The sequence below is a fragment of the Leptopilina heterotoma genome, unplaced genomic scaffold, assembly GCF_015476425.1.
Source record: "Leptopilina heterotoma isolate Lh14 unplaced genomic scaffold, ASM1547642v1 Lhet_136, whole genome shotgun sequence".
Classification (NCBI taxonomy): domain Eukaryota; kingdom Metazoa; phylum Arthropoda; class Insecta; order Hymenoptera; family Figitidae; genus Leptopilina; species Leptopilina heterotoma.
In genome coordinates this window covers 146,340-172,791 of record NW_025110857.1, presented here as the reverse complement: position 1 = coordinate 172,791, position 26,452 = coordinate 146,340, and the positions used below count along the sequence as shown (strand labels likewise).

General features: G+C 24.4%; 3 protein-coding genes across 3 annotated transcripts; 2 read left to right on the top strand and 1 right to left on the bottom strand.

Moving 5' to 3' along the window:
* Positions 1–1,313: 1,313 nt before the first annotated feature.
* On the top strand, positions 1,314–12,974 carry LOC122497750 (SH3 domain-binding protein 5 homolog). Its single transcript, XM_043605021.1, has 7 exons — positions 1,314–1,625; positions 4,715–4,777; positions 7,230–7,367; positions 7,484–7,645; positions 8,771–9,068; positions 9,157–9,320; positions 11,249–12,974. Exons 1-7 carry the CDS (start codon positions 1,578–1,580, stop codon positions 12,281–12,283), a joined length of 1,908 nt encoding a protein of 635 aa, XP_043460956.1. The 5' UTR covers positions 1,314–1,577; the 3' UTR covers positions 12,284–12,974.
* Positions 12,975–17,852: 4,878 nt separating this feature from the next.
* On the top strand, positions 17,853–21,674 carry LOC122497752. Its single transcript, XM_043605022.1, has 6 exons — positions 17,853–18,258; positions 18,644–18,929; positions 19,638–20,235; positions 20,376–20,604; positions 20,858–21,097; positions 21,542–21,674. Exons 1-5 carry the CDS (start codon positions 18,172–18,174, stop codon positions 21,044–21,046), a joined length of 1,389 nt encoding a protein of 462 aa, XP_043460957.1. The 5' UTR covers positions 17,853–18,171; the 3' UTR covers positions 21,047–21,097; positions 21,542–21,674.
* LOC122497753 (SH3 domain-containing protein Dlish) lies at positions 21,426–24,494 on the bottom strand. The gene is made up of 5 exons (XM_043605023.1): positions 24,044–24,494; positions 23,122–23,345; positions 22,308–22,682; positions 21,924–22,194; positions 21,426–21,810 (listed from the first exon to the last, which is right to left on the bottom strand). Exons 1-5 carry the CDS (start codon positions 24,090–24,092, stop codon positions 21,536–21,538), a joined length of 1,194 nt encoding a protein of 397 aa, XP_043460958.1. The 5' UTR covers positions 24,093–24,494; the 3' UTR covers positions 21,426–21,535.
* Positions 24,495–26,452: the final 1,958 nt, after the last annotated feature.

The following is a 26,452-nucleotide window of genomic DNA, read 5'->3' as shown; positions in this document are numbered from 1 at the left end:
TGTATAAACTGTAATAGCTAGCGTACGTTTTTTTTGCGTTGATTGAACCGTATAGGGCCACCGCGCTACTATGTGTGTCGGCGCCTATGGATTCTTTTGATGGGTGGCGGCCGGCGGGTCGCTATTTTCACCGAGCCAATTTTTTCTGTCAAAAAATTTGAATTGAAAAAATCTTCCGTTAAAAATTGAAATCAGAGAAATTTCCATTCAATTAAATTTAAGGTGCATTTCACAATTTATTGAAAATTGTTATTAAATAGTTATTTTAAAATAAAAATTTATTATTTATAATTAAATTTATTATTACTTATAATTATATGAATATAATTACTCTACTAAATTCTGTTGTACTACCATGAAAAAAAATTATTTGACTCAAATAACCGATTAGTTGACTATTTTCAATTAAATATTTACTTGAGTCAAATAAGGATTGTTTGTAAATATTTAATTACTTACAAGTAAATATTTAATTTACAATAGTCAAGTAATTGGTTATTTGAATGAAATAATCTTTTCTGTGTATAAATCAACTAAACTTTAAATATAAATAATAATTATAATTTAATTAATAATAATTAATGAAATAATAATTATTTTACAATTTTTTTTTATTAAATATTTTTTTTAAACTAAAATTAGTTCTTATTATAAATATAATAATCATAATAAATAATTTTTTCCATAGAAAAGAAAAAGTTTTTTAAAGATTTTTTCAGTTCAAATTTTCCCGGTGGTTATAGAAATCTAAACTGTCATTCATCGGTAAGAAAGAGCCGAAAATTTCAAAATTATAAAAAAAGGAAAATAATTTACTCATTTCGATGAAAATAGAATTTTAAAAATTTACCACTTTAGATATGAAAGAAACTATATTTTATTTTTATTACTATTTTGTTTAAAAATGCAAAAAACAAACAAAAGTTCGTTTCTAGAAATTTTTAAACATGAATTTAACTGTAATTTTCAAAAATAACACACATTTACTATAACTGTCAAAAATAGAAAAAATCAATAAAAGTCACAGTTACAAAAAAGGAAAAAATTTGAAAATAAAATCAATTACTCCAAAATAATAAAATAATAACTAATAATATTAGAATAATAATATTATTAAATTGTTTAATTATAAAATTCTAAAATTAAGGGAAAAATCCTCAAAAGAATTGAGTAAATAAAAAATGAGTATAAATTTAAAAAAAGGAAAAAAAGTAACACAAAATTAACAAGTATCGAAAATTTCTCATTGTTCACGCCCAACTTAACCTTAACGCAGAGTTTTCTCTCCAATTGCTCCAAACTGACGTTTTACAATGTATACCTCTCTTATACTATACAGAACTGACGCATAAATTTTAAAATGGCGTCGACTCGTCCACACACAGCACATCGAATGTTGTGCATAGAAAAAATGTAAAAATTAATATTAAACAAAAACATAAGTGCGCATTCAATTGAAACAATTGAATTTGATTTTCAACCAAGTTGACAAATTTTTATTCAATGAAATGTTGTTAACAATCACAAACTATTAATTATGACGTGAAATTATAATTAAATGTCGGAAAAAATAAAGTATGAACGTTATAGACGACGCCGATGGGCCATTGGATCCCCGTATTCAGGTAAATAATAACACTTCTTTTTTTCCTCTTCATTTAGAAATTGAAAAAATTTTCCAACTCTCATATATAGTTTCATTTTTAATCATTCCCTAAATAGTAATCTCCAGACAGTGTCAATTTTTATCAACAACAATTAATGTGTTGATTACATCTAACTGATACCTCCTGGCACCTTGTCCCACTTTATTTATTATTTAATCTATTTTTCTAAATAAATTTTTTCATTTACTCTCAATTTATAATGACAATTTTTTTTATATTTATTTTCAATCATTCAATTTTTAATATCAGAAAATATTGAATAAAAAATTTAAAGAATAAAAGAATTTTAGGAATAATTTACTCCAAAATGGACTTTAATTCCTTTTTTCGAAATTATTTGAATATTTAAATAACGGTTTTTTTTAATTTAAATAAAAACTGTGTGACTATTATCATTTTAAACAAATTTGCTTTCAATGAGTCATTAGAAACAATTTAATGGTTTGTGTGTAATGTGTCATATTCATTCAACCTCGAGACACATTAAATGTCGATACTTTGTTTTGATCTTGGTTTTACACTCAAACAATGATCATGATCATGATGATGATGATGATTCGAAATTGGATATCAAGGTTCAATTGAAATGGAAAAAAAAAATTTTTTTATTAAAAAAGGTTCCTTTTTTTTGTCAGTAAAAATTTATGGTTCACGAAGAATCTGAATGGACAGTCGACATAAAAGTTACTTCAATGCTTACTGATAATTATTATTTTTGTTTTTCAAATTTTACTCCAATTTCGTATTTTAAATACAAACAAAATTTTTTTAAGTCAATTTTAGCGAAAGAAAAATAAACAAAATTTTGAATATTTCAAACAATTAAACGTTGTATTTAAGTAAAAATTACAATATTTTTAGTAATGGAAACTTTTTCGAGTGTAACATAACCTAAAATTTAACAATGATCCCAAAAATCTGAAAGTTCAAATGAACGAAATTTATTTTTTCCTTCTTCAAATTAAATTTTTATTACAATAATTTTGCGTTATTATAAAAAAAAAATTAATTTCAAAGTTTTTAAATGTGAAATTGAAGTTTGTAAATTTTTGCAAAGTAATTTATCAAAATGTTTTTAATAATAAACATTACGTTCATTTGAACGTTCAAAACTTGAGGATGATATTTAACAAACGTTTCAATTTTGTTTTAACAAAAAAATTATAATTTTACTAAAAAAAATTATGATTTTACAAAAAAAATTATAATTTTACTAAAGAAAATTATGATTTTACAAAAACAAATTGTTATTTTTATTCAAATACAACTTTTAATTGTCTAAAATATTCAAAATTAAATTCTTCATCTTATCACCAAGAGGAATTTTCAAAATTATAATTTTTATTCAAATGCAATTTTTAATTGTCTAAAATACTCAAAATTAAATTCTTTACCTTATTGCCAAGAGGAATTTTCTATTTAATTTGCTTTTTTCATTTAAAATACAGGAAATAATTGAATTGAACTAATTTTTGTTCCGACTGTTTCTCGGATTCTTCATTAAGTATATATGTAATTACTGTTACAGGGATTATTAAATTATTTTGTTTTGTTATTACTTCTTTCTTATTAATTTTTACTTATTATTAATTTTCTCTTATTTCTATTGTTTTCTTATCACTTTTATCTATTTTTATTTTTTTTAATTTGAAATTTTAATTTTTAAATTATCAAAATTATCATATATAATTCAAAATTTTCTAAAAGCGTAAATAAATATATATGTAAAAAATAATAAATAAATAAAAATAAATAAATAATAAAATAAATAAAAGAAAATATAATAAAATAATAATGATAAACGATTGGTATACAGTCAACCAAAAATTATTTTTGAATTAAACATAATTTTTATTTAATACACAATAAGTTTTATTCAATAAAAATTATGTTTACTTCAATTACGAAATATGTTTAATTCAAATATATTTTTTGGTTGGCTACTTATTTTTCAATTAAAAAAAAAATTTTCTCAGTAGCATATTTTTGTATTTTTAATTTTTTAATACATTATTTTTTAATCCTATTATTTTTGTTATTATTTATTATTTTTATTATTATTTCTTCAATTTTCTAATTATTAAAGTTACAACGGAATTTACAATTTTCCAAAAGAATAAACAAATTAAGTAAATAAAATGATAAGTAAATTGTAAATAAATTATAAGTGAAGAAAAATGAATGAGAAAATATAATAAAATAACTGTTATAACTTAAAAGTATCAAATGGCAGCGAATTGATACCAAAAATGTGGATCAAATCAAAAATTTAGATCAATTTTCAATATCAATTTGATCCACTTTAGTATCAACTTGATACTTTTAAGAAAACTGTGATAATAATAATGATAGTAATAAGTAATCGTATTTTTTATATTTTTAATTTTTAAATATATTTTTTCTTATTATTATTATTATTTTTTTAATTATTATTGTTATTATTATTATTTTAATTTTTAAAAATATGGAAGTTATGATATAATTTTAAATTTTCTAAGAGTCTAAACAAATATATTTAAGTAAAAAAAAGATAAAGAAATTAGAAAGAAATTGTAAATAAATAGAAATGAATAAGAAAAATATAATAAAATTGTAAGAATAATAACAATACTAATAGTAATAATAACAATAATTGTACACTGAAAAATTGTATTTGATTCAAAATATACTTTTTAACTCTTATCAAATAAATATTTACTTGAATCAAATAATTTTTATTTAAATCAACTAAATGGTATTTGCCTCAAATACTGATGAGGATAATTATCGATTCAAATATAATTTATTTGATTCAAATATAATTTAATTCACTCAAATAAAAATTATTTGATAACAATAACAGTGGTAATAATAAAAATAATTGTAGTAATAATAACAATAATAATAGTAACAGTTAATGGTTTTTACTGTTGGGCTTTGTAATAATTTATAAATAAATAAAAAATAAAAATAATATTGACAAAAATAATTGTAAATTATTATTAATAAATATTGGAGTTCGATTATATTGAGATTTTTGAACAACATGAATGAATCTTTTGTTGCAGATCGAATTGGAGAGTTTAAACAATGCAACAGATAATATTAATAAACTCGAGATAGAGTTAGATGTGAGTATATAAAAGTGTGCTTTTTCATTTCATAATATTCTAAAAATAACAATCTCTATGAATGTGACTGCATTTGCTTACTGTATCATCTTTCTCACAGAGCCATCATTTTGTCTCTCATTTTATTTATGAATTCAAAAGAAGAGGATGTCTCCAATCATTTATAATTGTATTTTCATATTTCGCCGCGCATTCAATACGATTTATGCGATTACTAATTATTTATTCATCCAAGCATTTGTACCAGTATTATTACAAAAAAAAATAATGTGCTCTTTCATTTTATAAAGTAATTAAATCTACATTTACATGCCAATTAAGTAAATATGCAGAAAAATGATTTCTATACAATTATTATTTATAGAGCTTTCTCTTTCAATTAAAGAGATTTTTTTTTTGTCAATTAAAAGAAATTTTCTCTAAAAGGGAACTTTTTTATCAATTAAAGGGAGTTTCTGACTAAATTAAAGGGACTTTTTCGAATAAATTAAAGCGACTTTTCGACTAAATTAGACTAAAAAATAAATGCATTTGATTCAAGTAACAACTTGTCTATTATCAGATAAATATTTACTTGAATAAAATTAATATTTACTTGGACCAAATAAATATTTGCCTAAATCAAATATTTACTTGCATCAAATAAATATTTACCTGAATTAAATATTTACTTGCATCAAATAAATATTTACCTGAATTAAATATTTACTTGCATCAAATAAATATACGCCTGAATCAAATAAATATTTACCTGAATCAAATATTTACTAGCATCAAATAAATATTTACTTGAATCAAATAATTTTTATTTAAATCAAATAAATTTGAACCAATAATTATTTGAAACAATTATTCTCTTTATTTGAAGCAAATTATTTACTTGAATTTACTTGAATTATTTACTTGAATAACAATTATTTCGTACGAATTTAAATTCATTATTATAAACCATTTTTTAATCATTATTAATGGTTTATTATAATAATAATAATAATAATAATTTTTTTGACAACAGTAAATAATATTCGATTGTTAGAATAATGACCTGAATTTAAATTAACGATAAAATTATCATAAAGAGAAAATTTACAACCAATGATGCGTAATTAAAAATCATTGATATGTAGATAATAATTTTCCGACGATATGAAACATTTAGGAAATTGTTTAATGCAAAAAGAATAATTTTTAGGAAAGCTTTTTCCATTAAAGAATTTATTTTTTTCGCTTTCGGTAAAATTAAAAATATTTAGTTTAAATTCAATTTGTAATTTTCTAATTATTCAATTATTTTCGAAAGTAGTAAAACTCTTCTCAGAAATGCAATTATTTTCAAAAATTTTAATAAAATTCTTTAATCCTTATTAATTCAATGATTTTTTAATATCTACTACTATATAATAAAAATTCCTAAAAGAATTCAATCTGTCGAAAAAATTTTTAATAAAATTCTACGCAAACATTTAATTATTTTCATAAATAATAAGAATTTCACATGAATTCAATTATTTACAAATTATTTTCATGTATTATTCAATTATTTTTATTAATAATAAAACTCAATGCTGAATTTCAATTATTTTTAAAACAATTTCAATGGAATTCCTCGAAAATAGTTATCTTCTTAAAATTTTTATTAAAATTTATCAAAGAAATTTAATTATTTTAATAACCTTTGCTAAAATTTATTTTTAGAATTTAAGTATTATTTTCAAAAATTTTAATGAAATTCTTTGCGTAACAATTCAACTTTTTTCAAAATAATTTTAATAAAATTCTTCTCAGAAATCCAATTATGTTTAACAATTTACGAAAATTCTTGTCAAAATTTAAATTATCTTTATGTATAATAAAATTTTTCTCCAAAATTCAGTCATTTTCAAAACTTTTAATAAAATTCTTGGTTAAATTTCAATTATTTAAAATAAAATTTTCATCTAATTTCTCGAAAAATGCAATTATTTTTAAAAATTTTATTAAAATTTGTCAAGAGAATTCAATTATTTAAAAATTTGTTTATAAAATTCTTTATTAAAAAATCAATTTTAAGAAACATTCAATTGTTTAATAAAAATAATATTTATTTTTATAGTTAAATAATTGAATTCTCGTAGAATTTTCAAATAAATAGGTATTGATTTAAAAAAATGAATTTCAAATTAAAATCTTTAAAAATTTGAATTTTTTATACTTTTAATTAATAATTCTATAGAATTAATTTTTCTCAATAAGTTTAATGGAATTTTTTTTTAATTATTTAAAGTTTTTAATTTCTAATATATTTAATTACAGAATGTCAATATAATCGAAATTTCGTAAAATTAAATTCTAAACAAAAGAATTTGAAAATTCACAAAAAACTTTTTTGAAAATAATTTTTAAAAAATTGACTTAAAGAAGAATTTTAGTTGAAAATTCTAGAAATGAATAAAATTTTTTTTTTGGTTTGCAGGACGCTAATACAGCGTACAAGCAATTGCTCTCTGACACTGGAAGAAGATCAGATGAAATAAAATGTAAATTAGGAAACAGTTGCATCGAAAAATCAAGATGCTACTTCCAAGCTTTAAAAGTGGTAGAAGAAGCACGAGTAAGTATTATCGATGATATTTTTCTAACTTCTATTTATTTCTTCTCTTATTTTTATTTCCTTGTTTTCACAATTTAAAAATTCATATTGTAATTAACTACTTTTTTGATAATTAGAAACAGTGTCAAAAGCAGGCAAAATTATTCTCGGGAGCAAACGAAATTCATGCAGCAGCCAAAGAAACTGTTGCTCTTGCCGAATCGAGATTTATGTCACATCAACACGAGTGGAACTTTGATGAAGCATGGCAGGATATGTTGAGCCACGCAACGATCAAAGTAAGCGAAATCAAAATTCTTTTTTTTTAATAAGTCCTTGATTATTTGAAAATAGAAATTGTGAGTGGGAGGCTCTATTGAATTATTCTTTTCTATTTCATATTCATATTTCACGTTCATCATTAAAATAGAAAATAAAAATGAACTCAACTGAAGAAGTCATAACTAAAACGGTTTTTTATAAAAAAAACAATAATTCTTTAAAAGATGATTGCGAATAATATTTTTTGCCTATACGGATTTTTTGTTTTCTAAATTGTTGATCAGTTTAATATTGTAAAATTTTGTTTGGACAAAAATAGTTTTCCTTCATAATCTAAAGCATTATGAACGCTATGAACTTCACGAAAGATTAAAAATTATAATTCTTTGCCAAGAAGCAAACAAGAAAAAAACCAACGTAGTTACTTAAAAAAACAAACGTTTTTCGATAAAAAAATTGTAATTTTTATTCAAATCCAACATTAAAATGTTTGAAATTCTTTTCCCTTCAGTGAGAATTTATAAAGCGAGGATAAATAAGAAAGTAAACTAAAAAATTAGGAAAAATCAATGTCAAATACTGACATTGAGGAAAAGAATGACAAATAAAATCTCAAGTGTGCGCGAATTTTAAAATCAATATTCGTCAACGACGCAGGAGATTATTACAATATGTCAATTACAGCTATTTGCGGTCAATAGATCAACGAACATTTCGTATTGTCCACAAATGCTAATAAAGTACTTTATATTCACGTACACTATCCAACATAAGTGGAAAGTTTTTGTAAATTGTTACATAAAATTTATCCGGTACTTTAAAAAGAAAATAACACCATTGTACCAAATTATACTTCTTTTGGTCAAAGTAACGGATTTTTATTTTCTCAATTTCACATTATTTATTTATTTATTTATTTATTTATTTATGACAAAAAAAGATCGCTTTTTAGAACCTGAACCAAAAAATTTATAGATTTAAAAAATTTGGAATAATAAAATATGCATCCGAAAGAATTAACTAGCAGATTGAACTTGAAGTACAAAAATTTAAATTTTCGAAGTTTAAGCACATTAAAATAATAGAAAATTATTAGAAAATAATAAAGAGAACAAAACAATAATTATTTGGTGAAAAAACAGGTGATGGATGCGGAGAACCAAAAGGCTGCGTGCGCAAGGGAACATCACAGACGGAAAATGCTTTTCGAGGAGGCGGAAAGAAAGGTCCAAGAATTAGAAGAAAAATACCGTCGTTCAATAAATAAGGCGCGTCCTTTTTTCGAAATGACAGCGGAGTGCGATAAAATGTTGGTCACACAAAAACAACGCGTCGAGGAATTACAGAAAAAAGTCAAGGAAGCAAAAAACGCTTATGCCGCTAGTCTGCGAACTTTGGAGGAAATTAGTAACCAAATACACGAGCGCAGAAGAGATTATGGTAAAAAAACTTCTTCTTCTTCTTCTTCTTTTTTATTTTTAATTAGAATTTTAATGATATATTATTTATATACTATTTTGAATTTCAGATATTGTAGCAAATGGACCGCGAGAGCCAGGTGTAGGAGCCGAGCTCATTACTCCCGAAGAAAGTCTCAACTATGAAGCGGAATTAAATAAAATTAAAATCAGTAGAATAAATTCAATAGCAAGTAGTGATCCTGACTTGGACGATCGAGAAAAGGATTTCGATGTAAGAATCAAATTTTTCTTTTCGATTTAATGCACAGAATTAACACACTTCAGGAAAATCAGTAAAATAATAGGGAATTTTATCAAAAGTACTAAAAAAATATCAAACTTCTAGAATTACAATTACAAAAGAAGATTTAGACGTCTAGAATTACTTCAAAAAATTCTGATTTTCCGTGCCCAAGCATAATTTTGAAAAAATTAAAAAACTTGAGTTTTCATTCAATTTTCTTTCAGTTGATTTCTTATTTCTGAAAATAATTAAATCTATTTTCAATAATTAAATTCTAGAATAACTTTCTTAAAGTTATTAATAGTAATAATTATAACTCAGAAAAGATTTTAGATAGAAACAGTTGCAATTTTCTTTTTCGTAAAAAATAATTGAATTTTCGAAGGTTTTAAAAAAAAATTTTTTTAAATTACAACTACTGTCAAGAAATTAATGAATATTCAATATTTATTTAAAAAATTGTTTAGTTTTTATATAATTTTATTTAAAATTCTGAAGGAAAACAGTTTTCAAAAAATATTAATTCAATTTTTTAAAAATATTTAAATTTAAAATTTTCTTTAAAAATAAACATTTTAGAAAATTTTATTTAACATTCTGAAGAATTAGGTTTTTAAATTATTTCAGTTTTATTTTTTTAAAATATTTTATTTTTTGGAAATAATTAAAATTTTCTAAAATTAAATTGAAAATAATTTTATTATTTAAGAATTTTAATGAAAATTTATTTTTTCACAGAAATAAGATTTTAAAAATATCAATTTCCAAGAATGTCCAAAAATTTTAACTTTCAAAATATAGTTATTTTCTAAAACTTTAATTAAACTTCTTCTCGAAATCAATTATTGTTAATAATTTTTCTAAAGTTCTTCGAGAATCAAATTATTTAAATATAAAAAATTCAATTTCTGATAATGATCATTATTGTAATTGTTTAGTTTCATTTCTAAAATTATGAAGGTGAATTATTGAAAATGTAACGGGAAATATTTAAAATAATTGAATTTTAAAAAATGATACTAAAAAAATTCTAAGAATTAGTTTTCAAAAAATATTTTAACATAATTTTTCTAAAATTTTTGTTTGTAAGTGAATTTTTAAGAGAATTTTTGGACATCTTAAATGCAAAAAAAAAATGCTTAAAATTGAAATTTTAAAATCCATTTTTTTATTAAATTTCAATTAAAAATTTTTTAAATAATTGATTTCTCTAAAATGTTTAAAATTTGTTTTTTTTTCTTCGAGAAAAATATTTTCTTCAATCGTTGACCAAAAACGTTGTGAAATTCGCCGACGTTTTTGTAAGAGAAGTCGAAAAAGATGCATTTTTTGAAAATAAGTCGAGAAAAACTAGCTTTTTTTTAAAAACAGATGAAAATTGTCCGCAAAATGTCAATAATTAATTGAATTGAAAAATTCAATAATTAATTGAATTGAATAATTAATTGCATTAAAAAATTAAATAATTAATTGAATTGAAAAATTTAATAATTAATTGAATTAAAAAATTCAATAATTAATTGAATTGAAAAATTCAATAATTAATTGAATTGAATAATTAATTGCATTAAAAAATTAAATAATTAATTGAATTCAAAAATTTAATAATTAATTGAATTAAAAAATTCAATAATTAATTGAATTGAAAAATCCAATAATTAATTGAATTGAATAATTAATTGCATTAAAAAATTCAATAATTAATTGAATTGAAAAATTCCAATAATTAATTGAATTAAAAATTCAATAATTAATTGATTTAAAAAATGCAAAAATTAATTGAATTAAAAAATTGCAATAATTAATTGAATAGAAAAATTCTATAATCAATTGAATTTAAAATTTCAATAATTAATTGAATTTTGAGTCAATTCGAAAAAAAATTGAATTTCTAATAACAAAATAAAAATTTTCAGGACGTTTTGGAATTGAAGCAACGCGTAGAGAGTCTCGGTGGACGATCCGTTGACGGAATGGAATCCACGTCAAGCCAATGGGAATTGGAATTGCAAGCGAGTATGAAAAAATTAAATGAAATATCCCTGGGCAAGGGAAATAATAATTTTACCGATGATAATAACGAGGCACTCGATAAATTATCAACACTCGAGAAATTAACAAAAAATAATGATAATGAACTTGTGAAATTTGATTCACAACCAGCAACAAGATTTTCCCTAAATTATCAAGGCTGGCAATCGTTGGCGCAAAGTCCAATTAATTCGATATTCAATAAATCGAAAGACGCCCTGAAAAATAGTATTTCAAAATCATTAAGTAATAGTCCAGTGAATATGAAACAATTCACCTTCAGTAGAGCAAAACTCGAGAGACAGCAGAGCGTCGATAAATCAACAATCACCAACGACGATGATGATAATAATAAAGAATCTCAAAATATCACCAATTCTTCCAATTTACAATTAGTAGAAAAAAAATTACCATCGAATATTATCGATGATAATGATGAAAAATTGCAAAAAAATTCAAGTCACGTTGATTCTGAAAAAAAATCCCAACACACTGATAATAATTCAAGAACGGAAAAATCAGATATTAAAAAAGTACAAATAACACCAACGATGGTCGATAAAAATTTTACAACTCACAGTTTAAGTTCATCGCCAGTGAAAAGAAATTATCTCTTCAATTCAAAATCAACAAAATCATTAGACATTAATCGCGAATTGTCATTAAATGCTAATGAGGAGTTTAAAAAACCAAACTGCCCATCGAAAGAATTACCTCTACTTTCAATATTTCGTAATTCATTCGGTATGTCAAAGGATAAAAGTTGTAGTATGATTGATTTGGGCGACAAACAAAATTTAAAGGGTCTATTCGAAAATTCGAGTAATAAAAATTTACAAACAGTGAGTGTCGAAAGACTGGCAAATGCGAGGCATAAATTAATGTGCACCGATAATTGCGAACTCAAAATTACTCAATAAGAAATTTAAGATACGAAAAAAAGACGCCTAAATCGAGTGAAACAAAAAAAAATGTGATACAAGTGTTTGAAAGTTTATAATATTTAAATAAGAAGGTAAGACAACAAAAAAATGGTAAAACTTGCCGCGCAGTAAACATGACAACGTACCGAAAATGTTATGAGGTAAATTAGTTTTTACTAAATGGAAAAAATGCGATGACGATATTGAGGAGCGATATTTAAAAATATTTATTTATAATTTCCGAACTCTTCTTTTTTTGAGAATCTCGTGAAGGAAAAAGATATTTTTTAAAAAGTATCATAAACTAAAAAAAAAAACGAGGCTTAAAGTCTCGATTTTATTAGTGCCAATTTTTAACTTCTGCACCAGGTGCAGAATTATTTCAATAATGCCTTTTTTTGAAAAAAAAAAAAAATTAATTTTTTTACACTCAGAGAAAAGAAAGAAGAGAGAGAAAATAATTACCAAATTTTATAAACGTAGATTTTAGGAAAAGTGTGGAAAAATTTTCCAATTCGAAAAAAAGGAAAAAATATACGAAACATTTTTAGAATGTTACATAATTTGGAAAAAGTAATTAAAATCAAATTTTAGATTCAAAATCAAATTAAAATATTAAAAATTGACTGCAACGTATTCTAATTTAAAGTGATTTAATTTTAAATTTGATTGTCAATTTTAAAAATAATAACAATGAAAACAAAAAATAGTTAATTTAATTAAATATATTTAAATTTGGTTCGAAATATTTCAACTTCGAATTTTAATATTAAAAATCAGATTTAGAAATTAAAACCTAAAATTTAATTAATTAGAATATAATTCATTACATTTTAAAATTATCAAGTTTCAAATTTGATTAGTAATTTTTAAATTAATAATTAATAAAAATAACAAGTCAATAATGAATTTTAAAGCTCCAGTATTTTAGATTTTATTCAAAATATTCGAAATTAAAACTTGAATATTAAAACTCAAATTTAAAAAATTCAAATTTGAATTTTTATTATTGAAAATATAATTTATTCCAGTTTAAAATGATCAACTTTCGAATTTAATTTGAATTCAATTTATTTTATTCAATAAATAAATAAATAAAAATAAATTGATAACTTTTAAGTTAATAAAAATAAAAAAATTTTAAACTAGAAAGGAAATTTTCGAAAATTCAAATTTTAAATTTAATTAATAGAAATTAAATTTATTCTAATTCGAAATGATCAAATTTAAAATTGAATTATTTATTTTAATTATATTTAAAATAATCGAATTTAAAATTTTATTATTGAATATTCTAAATATGATTCAAAATATTCAAATTTTAAATTGAATCTTTTTGAAAATTAAAATTATGAAAATCAACTTTAAAATTTGAATATGTATTTTGAATTTTAAATATTTCAAAGTATTCAAATTTAGAAAATTCAATTTTTAAATTTAATTGTTTGTAATATTGAATATTTTAAATACAATTCAAAATATTCAAATTTTAAATTATAATTTTAAAAATCAAATTTAGAAAATCCAATTTTTAAGTTTAATTCTTTACGTTAATTAAAAATAAAACAATCGAATTTAAAATTATATTATTTGTAATATTGAATATTTTAAATATCTACGATTCAAAATATTCAAATTAAAAATTTTTATTTTAAAAATAAAATTTAGAAAATCCAATTTTTAAATTTAATTCTTTACGATAATTAAAAATAAGACAATCGAATTTAAAATTATATTATTTGTAATATTGAATATTTTAATAACGATTCAAAATATTTTAATTTTAAAACTCAATTTTAACATTGAAAATCAAATTCAGAAAATTCAGTTTTAAAATGTAATTAATTATGTTAATTGAAAATAAAATAATCGAAGTAAAAACTTTGATTATTTGTAATATTAAGTATTTTAAATACTATTCAAAATTTTAATTAATTTAATTTAATCAGAGTCAAATAATTCTAATAATAATCAAATTTTAAATTAGAATATTTATAATAATTCATAAATTTTAAATTTAAATATTTAAATTTAAATAAGACCTTTTTAATGTAAATATTAAAAAAATTATAATTGTCAACTTATATAATTAAAATATAATCCAAAAATTTCTATTTCAAAAAATATAAAATACAAAATGTAACTAAAAAAAAAACTCCGATCAACACTGGTGCTAGTTTCGTGTAAATAAATCAAAAAAATAAAAAAATTCTCCACACTTTTCCAAAATCACAAAACATATTTAAAAATTTGTTAACTATTTTCCAAACTATAAACAAAAAGAAATATTTTCTTTCTAACTAAAACTGTTCTCTTCTTATCTCATTTACTAAATAATCTAATGTCTGTTAACGTTAGATATAAAAAAATATTATTACAAGTTTAAAAAAAAAAGAAAAAAAATACAAAAATATCCTATTCTCAAAAAAATAAAATAAAAAAAAAATTTATAGAAAGTCGAAACTTTCATTGTTAAATGTAAGTTGAACAAATAACAATAATTGTGTTCTTAAACATGATTTTCAAACTATTATTAACAAACTTTTTGTAGTCAACTTTTAACGAACAAAAATGTCTTATTACTTTATTTTTTTTTTTTTGACAGAATTACCAAATTTAATATATTATAACAATAATTATAATTCATTTTAATTAGAAATATAAACTGTAAAGAAAATTAATTCTTAAAACTTTTAACGCCTGTTACAAAATATTTCAAAGAAATTTCGACGAAGAGATTTAAGGACTTCGTTATAAAAAAAAAATGCTCAAAATTTACTATTCGTTGGCAATCACTAAACGAATGATTATATCTATGTGATAAAAAAACACGCAAGTTCAGCTTATAATGTTAAAAAAAAACATTTATAAATTGATAATTAAAATTGTTAATTAAATTATTCAGTTTAAAATAATCAAATTAAATTGCTAGATAATTATTCATTGTAATTATTAATTAGTAATTGGAATAATAATTAGTAATTGCAGTTAATTATTAAAAATTGTAATTAAAAATTAGTAATTGTAATTATTAATTAGTAACTGTAATTATTAATTAGTAATTGCAATTATTAACTAATAATTATAATAATTAATTAGTAATTGTGATTATTGAATAATTATTGAAATTATTAATTGAAAAAATACGATAAAAACAGTTTTTGATAATTCATTAGTACTTGATGATAAATATTCACTATTGAATTTAGTTATTGATAACTAATATTATCAACCGAATAATTAAATTACAAAAAAAATTAAAATCAAAACTATTAATTTGTGTATAATTAAATGATTAATAATTAAAATTATTAATTTGAAAGAAATAATTTTCATTTAAAAATTTAGAGAAAATAATAAAGCGAACAGGTGATTTTGTGTCAAAAGCTAAAATACTTCCCCCAATAATTTTCGTTGTAAATAAATAATTGTTTTTATTTTCTTTGACTTGTGCAACAAGTTAATTTAAATCGAGGGATATACTATTATTTTTTAACCACTTAACTATTGACAGTTTCTTGCCAATAAAAAAAAAATAATGGTATTCGTATTATCAAAAATTTAATTCTGTCAATGAAATTCCTCCGGCAATCGACGACATTTATGTAAATAGTTTTGTGATTTTAGCGCGCTTAATAAAATACTGATTATTGTACACAAAAATCCTAGTTAAATATAATAATCAAAAACTATTTCTTCGATTTGTAAAATATAAGTTTGGTTATTTTGTAGTTTTCTATATATATATGAAAGGCATTGATTTTGGAAGTTAATCATACCAAAAACGAAAAAAAAAATTATATTTGTTTTAATCGAATTTTCATCGTTAATGATTTTTTAAGAACAATTCTTTTCAAATGATTTTGGAAAATTATTTTTTGAACAAATTGTTTTTAAAACGATTATTAAAAATATTTTTAAAATAATAATTTTCAAAAATATAATTTCAAAAATATATTTTTTTTTTAATAATAATGTAAGAGAATATAATTTCAAAATTATATATATTTTAATAATAATTAAAAATTCTAATTTTTTTAAAATGTAATTTTAAAAATATAATTTCAAAAATATAATTTTAAAAATATAATTTCAAAAATATAATTTTTAACAATATAATTAAAAAAAATGTACCATCAATTTTCAAACGAAATTGAACCTTTGCTTGTTTATACGTAAAATTTTCACATCAAAGGTTCAATTTCCATAAATTTAAAATTCATCGTTTCATTACAAAAAAAATAAAAAATAAATAAAATTTCCAACACAAAATCGATAAAAAAAATTCTTGAAACATATTTTCTCGAGACAACTGCTATATTGAAAAAGTAAAAATGCAAAAATTATTCTCAAAAATTTAAGGAAAAAAGAAAAAATTATTCTGAGAAAATTTTTAAACGATGAATTTCAAAATCATATTGCATTTAGAGAAAACTAATGAAAATTCTATTTTTTAGTTTAAAATATTTTATTTTGTATCAAAACAAAATGTTTTTTTTTATACTTTTTATGCCGAGTGTGATTATAATGATTCATTAAAGCAAAACGAAATAGTTTTTAAGATAAAACTAAGTTACTGCTATCAATTCGACTATGTGTTTGAAACACAGTGATAAATAAAAAGAAAAAAAAAGAAAAAAAAGCAACGTAATAATAATGTTATCTGATTGTAGTCTGATCTCTCTAAATGACAATCCTTCTATCCTAATTTATTTAAATAACCAATTTTAATAAAAAAAATGAAATAAAGAAATATAAAATTAATTTTAATAATTTCAAAAAAGAATTAAATAAAATTTTTAACTTTTAAAAAATTTATTTTTAAAAATTTTAAATGAAATAAGAAAAATACATTAAAAATCAGTTAATTAATAACTCCATAACTTCTTTGCAATGTTAAAAAAATTAAAAGTTCAATATTCGGGAAAATTAGTTTAATATTAAATTTAAATAAATTTATTTCTTTTCATTATTATTATTATCACCGTGTGGTATTATTTTATTTGTATAATAATAATTATAATTTTTAATAATAATTATAATTTTTATATTGATATATTATCATTTAATTATAAATAATTTGTATTATTTATAAAAAAAATTAATTAGTTAATTGCATATTAATAAATTTATTTGTCAATAATAAATCAACCTTTATCTATTGATTTATTAATTAATTGATTATTAAAAAATTAATAAATAAATTCGTCGTATCATAAAAATTTCCTAGAAAAGAATTTTTTTTCCGTATCTTAAAAATATATTTTACTGCATAAAATAGGAAATTTTATTTTTCAATTCCAAATTTTCTAATAGACAATAGGTAGTTGTCATTACTATTATAATTGCAAAAAAATGTGAATTTTAAAAAACTCATTGATTCCCTTCAAAACAAAAGAAAAATTTCTCTCTCATCTACAACTTCAAATAGCAGAAAATCAGGTAACAAAATTTTTGTCTTTCGTTTTGTCAAAATGTCCCTTCAGTGATAATTTTTAAAAGTATATTCAAATAATCACTTTTAATTGTAAATTTAAAAGAAATTGTTCTATTATAATCATTACCTAGCAAGAAATTTGGAGAAATTAATAAAATTCCCTGTCAAAAATTATTTATTAGCAACTTTAGGAGAAATGAATAACATCACAAAATTTTCTGTACGATAAATGTTGGTAAATATTATTGTGTCATTAGCTCAAATTGTAAACAACAGAAAATATCATTTAAAATAACAACAAAATTGTACAACATCGTCATCAATATTATTATTATTACTATAGTATTATCGTCATTGTCCAGAAGTTCGTGAGCTCAAAAACACACGACAGAGTCTAAAGGTTATCGAATTTTAATCTTCAGATAACAGATGAAAAACTCTAATAGGAATGGAAAAAACGGATCGAATTACTATTAAAAAAAATAACGAGACGTTTGAAAAAAATAATTACAAAGGACGTGATACAACTTCTCAAGTAATGTGACATTTTCTTCTTTTTCTCAAATTTTTTTTTATAAAGTGTAGAAACTTCTTTTTAAAGCATTTCAAAAAAAAGAAATTTTACTGTTTCTTTTCTTTATTATTTCAAGTGTTTCTCTTTGAAAAATCTATTTTGTTTTCAAGAATTTAATTTCTTTTAACTATCAGAAATATTAAAGTATTAAAAATTAAAACATTAAAAGTATTAAAGTCTTTTATTTATTTATTTATTTATTTATTTTGTAATACCTGTAATGCCATGTAATTCCCAAAGTATTTAAAAAGAAATTTCTAAAAAGCTGCTTCAAAATTTAAAACAAAATTTTCAGTTCCAAAAAAAGGGGAAGGCTGGTTTAATTTTTTTTCGGTACAATTTTTAGATTCCAGTTATTCCAGTGCCTAGAGCAAGATATCCAAGAAATGATAAAGAGATGCGCGATTATAAGAGGCTAGATACTGCCGATAATGGTGATAATGATGATGAGGAAGAAGATGACAGGTCAAGTGATCATCTAGTGAACTCGGGATTAATTTGTGCCGCTTGTCATGTCAGTGTCAGTTCCACGAATCTCAGAGATAATAACATCAATTATGAGCAAGCACTTGCTTGTTCACATGGACATTTTCTTTGTCATCGATGCGTGCAACGTTTCGCCATTCGACCCGGTAACTTCATTCAGAAATTGCAATTTTTCAATAAATTTTTTCGATTTTTGAATCTTTTCTATAAATTAAACGAAATAACATTCAAAAACAAAAAGCACAAAAGTCTGCTAATTATGATAATTAGTTGTTAAGTAGTCCCACCGCTGCCACCAGATTCGAAATAGTTACATGAATTCACTAACAAGTCATCAAAGTGTAGATAATTTTACAAAAATATTCGGAAAGTCTGCATTAATTACCCTTTTTGTTGTTTCATCTGCTAATTACAATGTCAAACCGAAATGTAGTCCCACCGCTGCCACCAAATTCGAACTATTTACATGAATTCATTAACATGTCATCGAAATCAAAATAATGTAGCAGAAATATTTGTAAAAACCACTAACAAGTTCTGTTGTGGTCATATTTTTTGAAGCACTAGGAAAAATAACTAATTTAGAAGCAGAGTTAATCACAAGTTCCTCTTTTTTTTTTATCTAAACTAGAATTCTGCTAAATAATCCGACCGCTGTCACCAAAATCCCAACTCCACAGTATTACAGAATCATTACTACAAACCAATCAGAATAACTAAACACAGTAGAAATAGTAAATAATCCTACCAAAAAAGAATTTCACAAATAGAAAAGAAAGACTAGAAATTAAAATTCAATTATTAATCAACAGTAACTAATATTCTTCAAAAAAGAAAAACTAATCATTTCTCAGATATAGGCTGCCTAATTTGTGCGACAGAATCCCAAAATTCGCCATATCCACAAAACAATAATTACGACGCAAGTTTGGAACCGATTCAGAGTAAATCTTCCATGCTACAACAGAAACGACCAGATGAGATTTATCCCTGCCAACGAAATCGTTATGCACCGAATTTATCAACCGGAATCGGCAAAATGCAAAACACTGTAATCAACAATGCAAAGACGATAAACTCAATTTTCGAATATGGAACAACAGATCATGGCGACACGAGGGAGGATCGTTTAATATACGAGAGCAGAATGCAACGAAAGAGCTATTGCAATCTAATGAGACGCGACGAATCGAGCCCATCAAATACCGATCTAAAAATTAATTGTCACATGATTCAGGAATGTTCACGACGACCGATACGATGTCCACGTCTTGATTGTGCACGAACTGTTGCTCTCTCAGCTCTGACTCATCATTTTTTGTTCGATCATCCCGAGGTGCCTGTGTTTAGTGTCGAACCTGGCGTTAAAAATACTCTATTGGTCAGTTTTTCGTCTCTTACCTACGGCTCGTCGAGGTGTCTTGCACTGTTGCTCGTCTCTGGAAAAGTATCGTGAGTTTTTTGCTTATTCGGTTTCTTTACTATTTCTTCTGCTACTATTTCTACTATTGTTACTGCTATTATTAATGCTACTACTACTATTTCTGCTTCTACCACTATTGCAATTCAAATCATCCTAACTGGAAATTTAGGGGCGCTGCAGCGACACTATTTAGTGGAAATCAGCTTCATCCGAAATACAGAAATCGTTTACCACTACCGGTACTGGCGGCTCGTTTGAAGATCATCGATCAGCTGAATTGTCAGGACGAGACAAAAGCTGGAGGTGAGGGTCCTTCCTGTGGCGATATCATAATAGCCTGGATTGCCGGTCTCGATTTATCAGGCTCATCCTCTGGAGCATTACGCTGCAGTATTCAAGTAATTTACAAAAAAAAACTATTCAAAATTATCCGGAAGACATTTGTTAGATTCAAATAACAAAAGAAGATTCGTATCTTTAGTTTTAGAGTAGGCTACAAATAATTAGTCTAACCTAATTATTTTCATCCAAGAACCTTCGTTCTAATTTCCTAATTATGTTCATCCAGGAACGAAGGTTCCTGGATGAACATAATTAGGAAATTAGACTAAACTAATTAAGTTAAAATAACAATTCTTCATTAAATTACAGGCAGTCGATGGTTTACAATCGGAAGTAATCCGATCGTTAACGTACTGTGGACCAATTAATTCCCTCAGACGAGCTCAACGTCCACACGATATCTTTATGGCCGGTGATTGCGTTGTTCTTCATGAGGGACTCGTCAATCAACTTTCGTCTGGATGCGACAATTTCATAGTCAACGTGATTGTCCATTGAAACGTCTAAATTCCACAAATATTTCGTCTCCAAAGTTTCTGTTCTCATTCGGCAAGTACATAATTAATCTACAAACTGATCCTAGCAAATGAACACTAAGTAGTAATTTAAAACAATAATAATCACAGCTTTTTATTTCTACTTCGGTAAATCCCGATTCGAAGTCCAATCGCAATTCCGATTGGAAATCGCAAATGGAGGAAATTGTAAACTTCGGGTCTGTTCGTGCAGCTTCGGTTTCGATCTAGACACGAACATGTACGAACCAAACGTTTCGGCGTTGATCGTGTCAAGTTCGTCGAACCCGAGAAAACACGAACGAAAAATTTCGACTTTCGTCGAATATGTAAAAAATCAAAAATAGAGAAAAACCAACATGTCTCTATAGAAAAGTGTATATTATCTCGAAAATTATAAAAGTACGGGAGATACAAAATTTATATATATATATATTTATATATTTATATTTATATAAACGACTATTAATATTTATAGACTTGTCATAGCTGGAGGACGGGCATAGGCCTTGGGAATGAAACCATATTTTCGTGTTTTCGGGGCATACGCCCAAAGCCAACCATCCACCGTTTGATTACCGAGATCAGCATAAATCCAATCAGCACGTCTCACGGATAAATCGTCCGGCGCCTGCGCCTTGTAATCATAAAGCACAACTAATTCCGTTCCAGTGGTCTCATCACGAAAATCCCTCAAATCTTTTTGCTGCAACTGCTCACTTCCTGAGACATTACCATTGCTAGCTCCTGGCATTTTAATAAATCATTTATTTATTTATTTTTGTTTGTTTGTCATTAGAATTAATAAGTAAACGTATACTGTAAATATGTAAACAAAGAATAAATGACAATTGTCTAACCTAATCCGTGTGGATCACCAGGTGTGGTTGTCGTCGTTGTTGTGGTCGTCGTTCCCGTTGTTATTGCCGCATAGGAATGAAGTACATGACCCGGATAAACGAAACCAGATGGCACAAAACCTTCATTACCGTCACAATGTCGTAGAACCCAAAACCAATCGGGATCGTCTCGATTCAATACAGTGACGAATTCACCTCTCTCAACGCTCACGTCATTCTCATCACGTGCAACGAATGTGTACAAAACGATGTATCTTCCAGCCGAGGGATCCTAAAACAAATTCTCTTTAACTTTGATACTAATATTTATTCAGCAATATTCATATTTTTTTTCAACTTCATATTTACAAATTAAGACAAATTTAATACAAAATAAGCATATACCTTAAAGAAAGGATGCACATCCGGTTGAGACTGGGTTGTCTGTATGGAATTCTGCGATTGGGATACATTGGAACGATTAACATTGATGTCGGCTGTTGTGATATTTCTTGCATAGCTCTCGCAGTCGGATGCTGAACCAGTGTCGGTCTGTTGGGCGTCCATACCCTGCGATCTTCCGGTACTTGATAAATCGCCCTCGTTATCATTCGAGCGGGGCAATTTTTTCTTCACATTATTCATTAGTGTGGCTAATGTCGATTCAGCGAGTTGCGATGTATACGGAGCACAATACGAATGGGGAACGAAACCCTCCATTCTTGTGTCGGCCGCTATCACATAAACCCAGTCGTTCTCCCTGTAGAGGACATTCACGATCTGTGTTCGGAATTCAAGAAGAGAATATTAATCATTTGTTGGGTGGTATTTAGGTTTCTTTTTGGTTAGTATTTAGTGATTAGAAGTAAATTCTTGCTGGCCAGTATTTAGTGATTAAAAGCAGTTTCTTGTTAGCTAGTATTTAGGGATTAAAAACAGTTTCTTGTTAGCTAGTATTTAGGGATTGAAGACGGTTTCTTGGTAGCTAGTATTTAGGGATTAAAATCAGTTTCTTGTAAGCCAATATATTTAGTGATTAGAAACAGTTTCTTCTCAGCTAATATTTAGTGGTTAAAAGCGGTTTCTTGCTAGCCAGTAGCCAGTACCTATAGTGTTTATTTGTTAGGTCAGCATTCAATGCCAAAAATAGCATTTTTTTTCTCGGCTGTTAGTACAAAACCTACAATTAATTCAGCACTAATTAAAGAAAATTTTCAACCTGTCCTCTTTTGACTTGAAGTTCATCGTCCACACACGGAGTGAAATCGTGAATGATGACCATTTTACTATCAGGCGAGAGTCCGTTTTCCTTTTCGATTCCAACTCGAACTAGAGTTTCTATACTGGCACTTCCTGTTATTCGTCCAGGAGGCAATGGCACTCTTGTCCCCATACCCAAACCCCCGACTCCATCTTTCTCCAAATTAAAATTATGCACCCCAGCTAAAATCAGAAAAATTACACCAATCAAGGGGGACTGTGACAGAATTAGTTACAATTTTTTTTCTAATCAATCCAATTTTCTCTTTAAGCCGAATTTGCATCATTATTATTTTTATCTATCAAAATAGTTTTCTCTATCAAGAACTAAATTTATCTTTTTTCCAAAGCATTTTTTTTTTGTTCCTTCGCACTACAGCAGAGATTCGAATGTCATTTTGCCGGATTACAAAAATTGTCAACTCGTTTCGATCTCGTGTCTTCTTCCTTTTCTGTAAATACAAGTACGTGAACATTAAAAACCCCGTTATACCTTTGGTACAATCATTTTCAAAACTAAGTGAAAGATATCCCCTACTGTTTAATAAGGTAGAATTTTCATTTCTTCAAATTTATTCCCCTTTGGGGGAAAGTGCCCCCCCCCCCTTTGGGAAAATAGTACTTTTCTTTCTAAATTTACAATTTTCGTAATTGTTTCATTCTTTTGTATAAATACTGTATATAATCGGAGAATGACATTCGAACGCTCTGTAGAGTATAACTTTCTGTTAAAGTGACTGGGGTTCAAAAAAGATCATCGATCCTTGAAATATATAAGCAACAGGTAGACGCAGGAACCCACGAGAAAAAGGATGGCTTTCTCTCTCTCTCTCTCTTTCTTTCTCTATATACACGTATATAGAAAATCCAAAAATACTTACGTTTCTTCTTCTTACCACGACGAATACGCACAGGACATAAGAAAGCCATTTTTTTTGCACTCGTTCCGGTCTTTGACGTGTGTTCTTACATTTCCCACGGGCACTAGGTCACATTATATACAACACAGTTCACCTGGGGACGAAAAACTTAACGTCCCGAACAAAAGGATATTTAACATTTGTGATCACAATATTTTCAATAATAAACCACACATACGGTGGTTTTTCTTCTTTTTTTTTAAAATACAGGTTGTAATATTTCTCTCGTTTCTTGTGTTTTATTTTCTTTTTTCCCTTTTTTTTCGCGAAGGTACGCGTTTTACGACACTAGACGAAGATGACTGGACCACTTGGGACCGACGATCGGATCTTTCGATCGCGAACACCTGTGATCATCGGCGACGAAAAGTACAACCTGTGTGTGCGTGTAAGGTGCCACTGGCCCTGTATTGGTTACTTCAGGGCCGGTTCGACAACTTCCGCACCCTCAGGTCATTTAAAATATAATACCTCTATACAAATAGTAACAAAAAAAAATAATGATACTAACACTGCAAGTGATAAATTCAATAATGATGATTAAAAAAAAGGATATAAAATAGAAACGATAGTAACAAAAATAATAGTACCTAATTATAATTACTATTGTTGTAAAATACTGCAATTGTGTCGATAATAATAATAATAATAATAATAATAATAATAATAATACATTTTTTTTAAATAAAAAAAAATAATAAATTTTTGACTTTTTTCACCCTTGTTCCTTAATATTTATTAATTCAAAATAAGTTAGTTCCAATTGACAAATAATTTAATTTCTGTTTCATAAAATTTACTTCAATGGAAAAAAGTTTCACCAGAACAGATTTAATGTTTCTCTAGAACAACGAAAGTCTTCATTAAAACAATTAAAAAATTCGCTAATGTAGTGAAATTTATTGTCGTTCCAAATGACAGTTTTTTTCGTATTGAATATACGGGAAATATTTTTAAAACAAACGGTTTATAGGAATTTTATCCAAAAAAAAGCTAAAACTTATCCAAAATTCCTTTATTTCTCAATAATAGTTTATAAATAATTTTTGTATATTTACTTGAACCACTAAATTTTATATTTTGCAACTTATTTCTTTCTGGCTCAGAATTTTACCCACCAAATAGTTTTTTATACAGTTTTTAAACTTTTAAATAAATAATATTTTTCTATAAATTGAAAAAAAATATTACAAAATTTTGTTAAAAAAAATTGTAATGGCTATGAACGAAATTATTTTTCTGTTTAAATATATTTTCGAAAAACTGCTAATTAGAAAAATGAAAAATCAAATTATTTACTTCGTTAGGAATTAATTTTTTTAAAACCTGCCTAAAAACTATATTTTCCATAATAAAATTCAAAATTTGAAGAAGTTAGCAAATAATCATTGATTTGTTCTATAAATTTTAGGGTCATAATTTGCAAAAGAATTCTTACAAATATTTAAAAATAATATTTTTTAATATTTGAAAAAAAATGTCTTAATGCTTAAAAAAATAAAATATTGTTTAATACTTAAAAAAATATTTAAAATATTTTTAAAAATATACGAAATAGTTTTAAAAATATACAAAATATTTTTATAAAAATTAACAAGATGTAAAAATTAATCTTCTTTTTGAAAATAAATTAATAAATATAAACATTATCAGAAAGACGAATTTTTTTTACATTTAATATAAATGAAAATTTATTTATTTTAAAATAGAGTTAAATTTTGAATTTGTGATATTTTCTCTAAATTAAATTTTACTTGTATATATAAAAAATAAAAGGATGATTAAAAAATAAATAATTTTCGCATATCCTCTCTCCTTCTCTCTCTCTCTCTCTCTCTCTCTTTTGTCAGAGTGCAAGTCTCTGCATCTGGTTTTGTATTCTTTTCGAGTCTCTCTTCTATATAGTCGTTGACCTGACGCATAGGAGGCGCTGTCCCAAACGAAAAGAGAGAGAATGAGAGAGAGAGGGACAATCACTGAGAAATAATGTGGGAGAGAAAAAGAGGAAAATAATCAACCAAGGGGGTCTCTTCTTGAGTGTACATATACAAAAACACTCACAAATACTTGCAAAAAATTTTATATATGTATATGTACACAAAGGATGGCAGAATTTTTTTTTTATAATTCACTCCTTTTAATACAAACACGAGAAAAATTTAATGTCGATTATCGTGAGATTAAAATTCAATTTTTATTATAATTTTTTTTAAAGTATTTTCTTCGAAAAATTATTTTTTGGAACAAATAACATTTTTAAATAATCATTTATTAATTATATAAATATTCAGTATTTTTTCTTCTCGAATTTTTAAATAAGAATAATTCTAAAGTTATCAAAGTTCAAATAAACGAAATTTTTTTAATTCT